The sequence below is a fragment of the Haliotis rufescens genome, unplaced genomic scaffold (assembly GCF_023055435.1).
Source record: "Haliotis rufescens isolate VD_foot unplaced genomic scaffold, xgHalRufe1.0.p SCAF_1, whole genome shotgun sequence".
Taxonomy (NCBI): domain Eukaryota; kingdom Metazoa; phylum Mollusca; class Gastropoda; order Lepetellida; family Haliotidae; genus Haliotis; species Haliotis rufescens.
The window spans coordinates 32,164,143-32,176,960 of NW_025963779.1; the positions used below are offsets into that span (position 1 = coordinate 32,164,143).

Consider the following 12,818-nt stretch of genomic DNA (forward strand, 5'->3'; position numbering starts at 1 on the left):
TACATTAATTATTATCATCATAATTAATATTTACTGATGCACTATTGCATTGATCAGGTGTGCTGTTCTGTTTGTTTTGAATAAACTATAATTCATTCCCGACTCTCCTTATGTAAACACTTGTGCTACCAGCGTAACAGCTTGACATCACTCTTGAGTTCGGTGAAACTTATCAAAGACATAACTTCCCCAGTCAGCAAAATGTGCAACCGGAACAGTCCAAACCAGTGGTTGATGAGGAGACCTTGATGGAATGGACTCACTTGAGTGAGTGAGTGAGTGAAGCTACGGGGGGGGGGGGGGGCATCCCTATTTTGACATGTGTTTCTTATCGCCATGATGAGCTCCAGAAGGTATGGCGTTTGCTTGTTTGTTTGTTGTCTAACGCCGCACTCAGCAATAGTCCAGCTATATGACGGCGGTCTGTAAAAAATCGAGCCTGGACCAGACAATCCAGTGATTGACATCATAAGCATCGATCCACGAAATTCGGGTACGATGTAATGCATCAACCAAGTGAGCGAGCCGGACCACCCGATCCCGTTAGTCGCCTCTTACGACAAGCATAGTCGTATGAATGACAGGAGATGATAAAGAACGTAAGAAGGCACCTTGGTTGATAACGCTGAACAAGTTGCCAGTGCAATGGTTCGCAATGTGAAGGTTTAACACAGCACTCAGCTATAGGGCCATGACAGAGGTGAGTAAAAAAAATCGAGAAAGTGAGGAATATCATGAGCAATAATCCATACTGTCAGGATACAATGACCCACCATCGACCAAGGCACAGAGTCGGACCTATCGGTCCAAGTCCCCCTTGGGACCAGCATAGCTTCAAGGGGTAATATTTTACATGGAATCTCAACAAGGCCTGAGTTCAAAACTAAATTTTGAAAATTTCCAAACTAGTACAGTGAGTGAGTGAGTATGGTTTTACGCCGCTTTTAGCAATATTCCAGCAATATCATAGCGGGGGACACCAGAAATGGGCTTCACACATATTGTACCCATGTCGGGAATCGAACACGGGTCTTTTTCGGCGTGGGGTCTTTTTCGGCGTGACGAGCGAATGCTTTAACCCCTAGGCTACCCGACCGCCCCCAAACTAGTACAGTAAACGTTGTTTTATATAACTGGAATTTGGCTAAATATTAAGTTGGATGATGTATACAATCAGGGTGCGTATATACGCAAATGGGTGCGTGTCAAATTATTTTTTTTAATTTGCATGCAGAACAATATTTAACGACAAGAAATGTGATTCTTTGTCCTTCATAATATCAATATGCAAATTGTGTATGAATCACAAATGGTGCACTGTTTTCATTCCTGCCAAAGGCACAGAAAGACAACATAACTCAACACTGTTTTGGCAAATGTGTTCACTTTAATTCAGTCATCATGTTTGTAAGTAGTGTGTACACCTGACAGCTACATGGTAACATACTGCTATCAGATAACTCTATGCTATAACAATGTATGTGTGCTATACCAGTGCTCTATATACATAACAGAGCAAGAACATTCAGGGCTGTTACACAAAAAAATCATGTCAAAATATCAAATTACCTTTTTAGAAATAACTATCTAAAACAGTTTGAAAATCTCTTGCTTCACCTGTAGATAGATGACCAAACATTGTGTGTATTAGTTTGTTTAAACTTTCCAGAAAAATGGCATCACTATAAAAATAACAATTTATTACTTTTTAAAAATAAAATTGAACCTGACTTGATTCACTGATTCTTTATAGAAAAGAAAGTGAGAAAGATCTTTAATTTGTAGCAGCTCTGAACTTTCCGCTTTTAATCTCCGCAAGTATTTCCTTGAAATTTTCTACGACAACACTGCTCGTTTATATTGCTGGTAATGCTGTATACCACACTGTCTAGACATTAGGTAGATCTAGAGCCACTGAAGTACTTACTAGAATCCACATTCCATAACAAACTTACAATGTTAACAATGATATAATCCTTTACTGTTTTGTAACTGCAGGACCTCCACATCTAAGGTTTGTGTGCCATTCATATAACTACATGAAACAGGAAGCTGCAGGAGAGAGCAACTTATCATGGCATCATACCATCATACCATCATACCATCAACACATAGCAGGGACCATCCTTTTAACTTGAAATTTTGGGTGTATATTTAGGCACACATTTATTCCCAACAAACGGAAGAATTGTTTCTGGCATCCATAATACAGAATACCTACTTTCAAAATAACTTTTTCTTTACTCCAAAATAAGTGCTCACACAAGGATAAAGTTTTTAGGAAAAGATATAATGGCTGGTCCCTCTGACACTAAATCAATATTGCTAAAATGAGTACTATGACAGCTGTAACTAAAAGTGGCTGGCATGAACAAAAACAACGACTAGGATTTCTAATATTAACATGCTGTCGTTATCACCAAATTGAAATCCATTTTTCACTTCCTGAACTTTTACAGCAAGGATCTGTGAACCTAAAAAACACAAACTAATAGCCTTGGAACAAATGTAATGTTGTGATTTCCTTATGAGCATTACTGTACTGTGAGAAGTGTGATACAGGTGTTGGTGTTCTGTGTGAACCAAGCAGCAAGTTGATTGAAGCAATGTTCCAAATGCCCAAACCAAAAGCAAAAGAAGCAAACATATTTCAATCACATATTGAAATCAAAATATTTACAAATGATGTATACATAATAAAAGTAAAACTGAAGCATTTCTAATTGAATCGCATCAAACAATAATCAAATACATTTTTGCATTTTACATGCATAAAACATCTGTATATTTGTCATGCATCAACAATAGACATAGAATATTATTTGGTATGCTGGGACGTCCTTAGTATGTTTATTCATATTTCAAGACGAGAAAAATAATCAACTTGGCCACAACAAATAAAGTCTGTTCTTTACAATGTCTTCAAAAATTAGGATCGGGATGTAATTTGCATAAATGATAAATTGATCTCTTTGAAGAATTAAAAATTTCTGGTTGTATACAGATTCCACAATTAGTTCTTGTTGCATCTTAAAATAGGGTTGTTAGAAAACTGTCTGTAACAACATAATAAATATGTTGAAATTAGGGTGGCACAATGTTACAGGATATCAATCATGAAACCTTGAAACTTCAGTAAAAGAAGATAAAGGCTTAAGAACTCCCGTACATACTGTCAGAAAATAGTTTTTCACAGTTCATTTTCCCAACATAACACCAGTCTTCCTTCTATGTACATGTATCCAAACATGACATCACGATACAATATTCACATCATAGTACAGTATCGCAGTATTTGGAAATCCAGAAATGAGCTTTTTAATGAATTAATAACTTGTGGCCTTATGGACTGTTCAAGTTTTTTATCGGACGTAATAGAATCTATCTTTAGGCTGAATTTGCTTTATAAGAAACCATTACAGGTTGCAAAAACATATCAATTAGATTCCATGTAGAAAAATCTTTTTACTGAGTACTGTCTGAACATGGCCAATTCATGCATTGAGGTTACAGTCAGTGTGTGTGTCATAATTGACTGTGTCTATTGATATATTGGGTATGCTTTTTTTCCCCTCTATTCAAGTTTTCTTGAAACACTGCCTTGCTGGGACTTGTTATACAGTTTCTTCATAACCGTATCAGCTCTTGTATGATGTCAGTGTTGAGGACGTGAAGCAAACTCACCAGGTCATTCCTTATGCATTTTATTTTGTATTACTTGGTCATGTGAAAAAACATTATTCAAGTTTAAATCTTCTTTTGTTACAACCAAAAAACGTAAACAAAAAATGTTTCACAGCCGGATCCAGTAATGCCATACTTGCTCAATAATGTATATGTTTGCTCACAGCGATGTAGCAACAAAACACAACCTATAGCTGTCCTCCACAGTGTGTTTTTCCAACACAAATGTCATAAAACACAACATTCCTGTCACATTTGTCACAAAAACTCCAAAAGAAAACTGAGAATTTGAAATCTTAGTTGTGTTTATCATCCTTCCAACCCAATTTTTAACCCAAAAATCAAAAACAAATTTGAAGGATCCAAAATATTTTTCAACATTCAAACAAATTTTGAACAAAATCAAATGAGAAAAGTGACAAAATACACTGTCTTTGAAAGAATTAAATCAAAACAACAACTATATCTTACTTATCTTTGTATACAAGAGCGTATAGGCTTAGCACCTGGATAGTACGCTGTTCCTTGATTATCAATTCTGTCCTATCAATATTTAAAGGATCTATCTGTCCTGTTAACAATGGTGAAACTGTGTAACAAGTCTCCATCTATCTGATCAGTCACACTGACCTGTAGCAAGGACAGTGTCAACCGAACCTGCACATAGGGCTAAGGATGTGGCAATTAACTGAGTTCCGTTAGATATTCTGTTAGTGAAAATACATGACTTCAGATGAATCCAGGATTTTAACAAGAGGTGCGGGTGCTGTCACCATTTGAACAGTCTGATATTATTCATACCAATATTTCAAAATTTTCCAACATTTCAACTGATGCCAAAACAGGTCTTATCCTAACTCGTCCAGTTGCAAGAAGTGAAAAGCCTTATATCCAGAGTTGACAGCATTTCCAAAGAATACTAAAAGCTTTGCCCAAAATGGCACAATTTCCTTAAAAGCATAAGAAATTGTACATGACATTCAGTGAAACTTGGAAGATAAGAAAGTAACACACAGATATTTTGATTCTGAAATGGATATAACATGCATACCCCAATCATAAACTTTCAAACTTGCTAATTGTTAAGCAGAATTAATTTGGACATTTCTGGCAATCAATTAGATAGATCATATATTTATTCATTCTTTCATTAACAATGGTAAGGGCTAAGCTTGCTATCATACTTACCCGGACTCTGGCAGAGACGGTGACTAGAACAGGTTGTCTGGCAGTTGGAAATATACAAGTACGGTAACATGCAACATCTTATGTCTTAATCTGTGAACCTTTCCATAGGAATCAGCAAACTGTTCACTCTGTATTTCAAACAATTCTTTATATCTGTGAAGCCAGATACAGTATAATTTCTTGTATTACAGTAATGCCTACATCAAATTCATGAATATAAGGAAACATTCTTTAAAAATGTCAAAAATGTTTTCAGAAAAGTGATAAAATAAACGTTTCTATCTTAATCTTGTCTCCTGCCTCTTGGAACATTGACCAAGAAAACTGTGATTAAAGAGCAATAAAGAAATTACATCTTGCCTCAAAACATTTAATTTAAAAAAAATAAATCTGAAAAATAGCAGAGAAGAATGATATAACATGTTCATTACTACTGACTAAATTGGTGTATCAAGATAGACAATTGACTGAAAGTACGACAGTCACATGTTCTCCATTTGAAAAACATTCAGTACATAATACTTTGTGGTTGAATAAATCTGAGTATGATTTTCTTTTTCACATACTGCGGTATTAACTTGAATCAAAGACAATGTATTTGCATATGAAAATCAAAATTCACAGACAAAAGATGAAAGGAATGTAAGAGAAATGTAAGTTGAAACACAATGGAAGATACATTTGTCCACACATCACTGAAGAATTCTAACCATGACACTAGAAAAAACAAATCATCAAGATTACAGAGATGCCACTTTTTGTTACAAAAAAATATGGAGTACTGAAATTTTAGACATATCTATAATAAAAGTAGTTTTGTTTGTGACACATTTTAAGATGATATGGATTGATGTTAGGAGCTTAAAAAGTTGCTTTTCTCACCACTATAGCAATGCTTACAAGCACTGCACATGGATGCAACACTATACATGCTATATACAAACAGCACTTGGTTCTACGGGTGAACATTCACAAGACTCTCACATATATATACACAGCTACAGGCCACTAAATACACATCTGGTTGATACTGTTCTGAACTGTGAGTATTTTATAGTTTGTGAGCTCTAGTTTTGAGTTTAGTTTGTCAATACAACATAATATGTCAGTTCAAATTCGCATCCTTCATCAAATTGTAGTTTCTGTCTTATCCTACTTTATAAAGCAGTGGCGATCTGAGAAATTGTTTTCTTGTTATCCCTTAAGCTGGCGATTGAATATTTCAGTATCACCAACAAGACTGATTAAAACTGAATAAAGTATCAAAGAAGCCCAGTCAAGATTATAGAGAAATAAATTCGCAGTGAAACCTTGATAGCATGAAATATTTATTATTATCTACATTAGTTTGAGTTGTCCATAGTTTGATACAAGCAGAACTCTTGTGCTGTTTCAGTGACAAAACAGATTCTTCTTGGATCACAAGTAATAGTTCTAAACAATAATAACGGGAACTGAGTTCGAAATTAATGTGGTCTCACAGAATCCAATCCGAGATCACTTGGGTTGATATTACAAGACATTATTTTCCTTTTTAGGGTTGACTTAACAGTTATTTGAAGAACATATTACTGAGAACCTGTTGAGCACAACACCATCATTTCAGGAAAGTACCAACCCTTGCAGCTTAGCTATTGCCTATGTAAATAACACTGATATAACAGCAACAACAATATGTATAAAATCCTTCTAGCAACAATGACACATCTAACAGTAGCGTTGTGCCTCTAGTGGAACAGATCATGTACATGTACAATATACACCAACATCTAGCACTAACAGTTGCAACAACTAGCTCCTCTATCACAAACTGTGACACAATGCATGTTTATCATAGAAACATGCCTGTCATTTTTGTACTGGTTGTACTTAACAAGCTGGTTGGCAGGCATGACTGATGCAACAAATCTACATCTAAAACTGTTGCCCTTTCTTGAACAATGAACGTCTATACACCTGGGTGTACCCCGATAACCGACACATTGCTGACTACTACAATACACTTGGTTGCCAAGTCATCACATGTTAACGGGTTGGGACATTGCATGTGTCTGATGTGGTGAGCTTCATTGTCCAAGGATGTAAACTCTCTGCATGTCCAACACTGTTAAATTGAATATCCAAGGATGCTAACTGCATTAATCTTCAAGAATGGTAATTTGCATGACCAAGGACGTGAACCACATGCATGTCCAAGGATGTTAACCGCATGCATGTCCAAGAATGTTAACAAAATGCATGACCAAGGATATTAACCACATGCATGTCCAAGAATGTTAACAAAATGCATGACCAAGGATGTTAACCACATGCATGTCCAAGAATGTTAACAAAATGCATGTCCAAGGATATTAACCACATGCATGTCCAAGGATGTTAACAAAATGCATGACCAAGGATGTTAACCGCATGCATGTCCAAGAATGTTAACAAAATGCATGTCCAAGAATGTTAACAAAATGCATGTCCAAGGATATTAACCACATGCATGTCAAAGGATGTTAACAAAATGCATGACCAAGGATGTTAACCGCATGCATGTCCAAGAATGTTAACAAAATGCATGTCCAAGAATGTTAACAAAATGCATGTCCAAGGATATTAACCGCATGCATGTCCAAGAATGTTAACAAAATGCATGTCCAAGGATATTAACCACATGCATGTCCAAGGATGTTAACAAAATGCATGACCAAGGATGTAAACCGCATGCATGTCCAAGAATGTTAACAAAATGCATGTCCAAGGATATTAACCGCATGCATGTCCAAGGATGTTTACAAAATGCATGTCCAAGGATATTAACAAAATGCATGTCCAAGGTCAAATAGAATGCATGTCCAAGGTCATAAACAGAATGCATGTCCAAAGATGTTACCCACATGCATGTCCAAGGTCAAACAGAATGCATGTCCAAGGTCAAACAGAATGCATGTCCAAGGTCGAGAACAGATTGCATGCCCAAGGTCATAAACAGAATGCATGTCCAAGGTCGTAAACAGTATGCATGTCCAAGGATGTAAACAGTATTCATTTCCAAGACCTGATACAATCATTAGCTATCACAACATATCAGCTATTATTAGCAGTTCACAAGTCAACTGATGTTAACAGGTCATGTCTATTGATGTTTAAAGTCTTCAAATCTAAATTCATTGCACATGAGATGAACTCCAAATGTCCTGGGTTGTTGTTCAGATGTCCAAGGGCACTAAGAAGCCAGATGTTGATGGTGCTAATGATAACGGTCAGAGAAATAAGACCACTGAACTCACAACATAAACCTGTCAACATCTTGAAGCAATCTGACATGCAGTATGACGACATACGTTGTACATTTCAGCTGTCGACAGCGGTCAACGTCCATAGTGTTCTAAATGACACTGGCATGCTTATAGGTATGGGTTCACAAGTGTCAGAACCAAAAGTGCAAACACCTCAATAGAATATAAGGAAATCATGACGGCAGAACTTGAAAACAATGGCTGAAAATAAAGTAAAGGATAATATTTGTGCTTAAGTGTGACCAATAATAAATTGCATTTTAACTGCACAACTGTTTGTAAACTGCCACAAAAAAAACATTTAATAGGGACGTCTATTTCAGCTATGTGTAGACATTGACACTGATATTGCCATTGATCTATATATCAGGGGTATGTGAAATACACACCTGTCACCTATCATACTAAACAACATGCACACTGCGTTAATTTCACTGCACTGACCTCCTGCATGTCAGACAAGCCCCTGTCATATCCCACTACAGTGATGAAACAGCCACACCATGTTCATTTCAAGCTAGTCCATCTTTCACAGACTATGACATGTGTGTATGTGAAATATACACCCAACACCACCTATACAATAGTGCAAGTGCCTGGTGATTCATCATGAAATGTGTATATCCACAGTAATACTTTCACAAACAAAGAGTGCAAATACTCTCCAAGTCCTTTGATGTCCTATCATCAAAACACTTCCACATGAAATCTACACCTTACTGACATATGTCAATCAACATTGCACTGTCTCTGGCATCCCTAACACATCCAGTGTCGAGTCCTCAGTATTGCACCAACCACACTCCTGGAATCAGTGAAGCGACCTGCTCTTCTGTCATGTTGGCAAACAGCTGATGGTGACCACTGACGCTATCAACTGGCATCTGAACTGATGCTCCACGAAATTGACAAGCCAATGTTATCTTTCATTTCTGAAAAGATATTATTAAAACTCATAAATTGACAAATATGTCAGATATGCATAATAAATCCATTCATGATAATGAAGCTGTTTTTTCATTACATTTTTTCTGGAAAAGATATATATAAGGCTTAAAAAAATAAAAGAATGTTTTTGAAAATATAGTGCGTGTACACGGTGTCCCTTTGTTTTTGGGGGGGGGTTGTTCAAACTAGTATGTAACCTATAAACAGTTGTGTAATCAATAAAACAATTGTGTACAATCAACCTGGGAAAGGGCCTCCCTACATAAATGTATTCCTTGATGAGTAAAATACTGGAATACAAGTTGGACTTTTAACATATTTTTATAAAAAATTTAAATAAAAACAAGACGTGCGGTGAACTTTATGATGATGCGGGCAGGGCCTGAGAACCAAGACTATTTCTTTTTATAGGCTAAATATAAATTAAAACATATACAACCTTATTTATTACAGTGAATACTGTAGCAGTTGTTTTCAAAAATTCCCCCCAACCCCCCTCCAAAACATATTGACAATGAAATACTGGTATTAATGCTGGTTGTACATTATGAACATTACTGGCTTGTTTTATGCAAATTAATGAAAACTGCTAATTAGAGGGGTAAGGAAATGTACCAAAATAATATATGAGTTAACATTATACGTTTCCTTTCATCAAATATAAACAGCTGCTTGTTGTGTTTACCCTCAAACAAATGCCCACGCTTCCAGTCCCTTCAGTACAAAATCCTCCCTGTCTGTGAGTACATCATTATCAAACGTATCACAGCGATGTGAGCGACCATGGTATAAGTCTCCATCAAGCCACAATCCAAATTGACCTCTGAAACAAAGTACAGTAGTTGATTAATGCCTGTTCCTTTTGAAAGGGAGGTTACTTTGTATAACAAGCACATTACCTCCCTTTCATTCCCATGCCTCAACCTCCTTCCCATCATGTGACACCTTCGTTACCTCCCAGTAGGGCTGGGACAAGACCAAATTTACTACCCGGATACTCACCCCGCTATTACCCAACCCTACCCGGGTACCCGCTGTAGGTCTCAAGAGTTTGGTACAAAATGTCCAGTTAGAAATAGTTTGAGCGTAACCCTGGTAAAATGTATTTAAATATATGTATAAAACGATCTGGTCATGCATGCACTGAAGTTGACTGAAGTGTTATATTTATTCAAACCTATAAAGGTCAGAAGCAATGGTGCTAAGTCAGAAAGAAATGCGAACATTAGTGACTTGTACTGTAACCATAGAGTTCTAGATATATTTAATCATTAAACAATATATCACATGACTAACCATGCGTCCGGGTAGTCCTGTGGGTACGCAGGTCCTACTCAGTACCCAGCCAACCCGAGTACCCGCGTTACCCATCCCAGCCCTACCTCCCAGTATCATTGCTGCTGGCAGTGTGCTAGAGGCCATTACAAAAATCTTGAAATTTCACCTCTAATCCTAAATGTGCTGACATTTATATCTCCATGTCTCTATGGGAATGCTATCACAGTGAATTGGATAAAAGAGTACGACTGATTTACATATCCCAGATGAATGTACCTTTGTTTGTTTAATCAGATCGGCTTTACACATAATACCTTGGAAGAATCAAACACAGGTCTGACATAGTTGGCAAACACATTAACCATTAAGTACTCCCATCTCATTTTTTTCAGGGGCCATTAACCTGAGGGCTCTGAAGCTGAAGTACTGCATACATAAATATATCGCTTTCATGGAAAAGCATCACAGACATTTAAATATGAATTAACATCACTGAAATACTCATGTAAGGTAGGGCTTGCTTTTTATGCTGAATATCTTGGGCATTCAAGCAAATCCAAACACATGAAATAATATATAATGAACAATAAAAGTTAGGGGTCACAAATATTTTTGGGGATATCTTTTATGAACTCTGCTCTGTCTTCACTACAAAAACATATCCCTCAAAATATTCGTTATCCCTAACCTTTTTCTTCAGAAAGTGAAATGTGGACCCAACTGTTTGAGGCTAAGTACTCACTGCCCTGATCCAATAGCCAGACTCTCCTTGTTGCCTTTAATGAAGAAGTTGTTCTCTCCAGTCCAGTGGAACACCTGGAAAATAGCCCAGGCCATGTGACTTTCTAACTACACAAGAGTTTGCCACTAACGTGGCTATATCCCCCGCCCCTGTTGAAGAATTTATGACATAATTAAATCTAAACAAACCCTAACCTTTTTTAACCGAGGTGGAACTTGTCATGGAAATTGTAAAAAAAGATGAGTTTGGAACCTCAGTCCATCTTGTTGCCATGGAAACGTAAAAAATAAAAATTTCTAAAATTTCTAAATAGCAAAAGGCACCAGTTCAGCATGTACCTGACAGAACTGCAAAGTTTGATGAAAAAATATTGAACGGTTTATGAGTTATGCTCCGGAAACGAAACGTGACGTTGGGCGGGGGATAATAAGCCTGGATGATCACATTCATATTATAACCAGTTAGGCACAAAACTGAAAAAGGTATAAGTTGGAGCCTCAGTGGGGATTCCAGGTAAAGAATATAGGCAGGATCCCAGCAACTTATGCTTGTCATAACAGGCAACAAATGGATTGGGTGGTCAGGCTCTTTGACTTGGATGACTGATTGTCATGGTATCTTAATTGTGTCTGTCGATGTTCAAGATGTCAATTACTGACTTGTAAGGTCCAGTTGATTACTGTCAGATGTCTAATAGCTGGAATATTGCCATGTGTGGCAAACAAACAAATGTACCGGTACGGTATTAAAACATGGACTGTTAGAAGTTAAGTTAATTACAACTAGAAAGTGTTTTTACTTGTAAAAACATATGTCTCCCCCCACTCCCCTAACCCCCATTCATTCGTTTACTTCACGTTAAACCCCATCTCTTCATTCCCACCCTCCATTACTAAATAACAGAGACAAAAATAGAACTCCTAGAAATTTCAAACAACTAATGGGCACCACTTCAGTGCTGGGTTAATGTGTATACAAAGTTTCGCGAAAAAATATTAAACGGTTTCTGAGTTATGGTCAGGAAACAAAGCTTACCCCCATTCAGAGCCTATGTTCAACTTATCTCCATGGAAACGAGAAAAAATAAAAATGTCAAAAATCTCTAAATAGCAAAAGGCACCACTTCAGTGCTGGGTTAATGTGTAAACAAAGTTTCGCGAAAAAATATTAAACGGTTTCTGAGTTATGGTCCGGAAACGGTGGGAACGCCGACACCGACGCCGACGGGAACCGTGCCAAAACCAATATGTCTCCCTCCATTCTGGGGGAGACTAAATGAAATGGAACTCAGTTAGGCTTCTGACTAGAGGCAAAAGTCATATACAGCCTTCATTAACTAACTGTAGAATTTGTCTCAAAATTGTACACTATAGCGGCAATTACATATGTGATAATCATGTTTATGTTTATCATAGTCTATGCTATAAACTTAATATATTCTTTATCTTATACCTCCATGAATTCTCACCTTAAATTCAGGATAGAATGTATACAGAAAACTCTCGCCTGTGCCATAAAAATGATCACTCAGCTTAAAAGCACAATTTGTCACAGCTCCAAAAACCTGAAAATATAAACAATTGTTTTGGACAACATCTTAACTGTTTACATGCTCAGAAATCTGGACTATTGACTTAATCTAACATTGATAGATTTAGCATATTTTTTCAAAGGTTCAACCACTGATAGAAAGA

The 12,818-nt window shown here is 36.8% G+C and overlaps 1 protein-coding gene across 7 annotated transcripts in view; it reads right to left on the minus strand.

Annotated features, from left to right (window-relative positions):
• Positions 1–1,365: 1,365 nt before the first annotated feature.
• The window catches only part of LOC124110953 (oxidation resistance protein 1-like), a 136,463-nt gene continuing 125,010 nt past the window's right edge, over positions 1,366–12,818 (minus strand). For all 7 annotated transcript variants that reach the window (XM_048394834.1, XM_048394829.1, XM_048394824.1 and 4 more), the window contains 4 exons: positions 12,593–12,688; positions 11,125–11,198; positions 9,790–9,927; positions 1,366–9,088 (listed from right to left, as the gene is read on the minus strand). In XM_048394834.1, the coding sequence (XP_048250791.1) occupies positions 9,792–9,927; positions 11,125–11,198; positions 12,593–12,688 (306 nt within the window). In that variant the 3' untranslated portion in view covers positions 1,366–9,088; positions 9,790–9,791. The remainder of the gene's footprint in view (positions 9,089–9,789; positions 9,928–11,124; positions 11,199–12,592; positions 12,689–12,818) is intronic.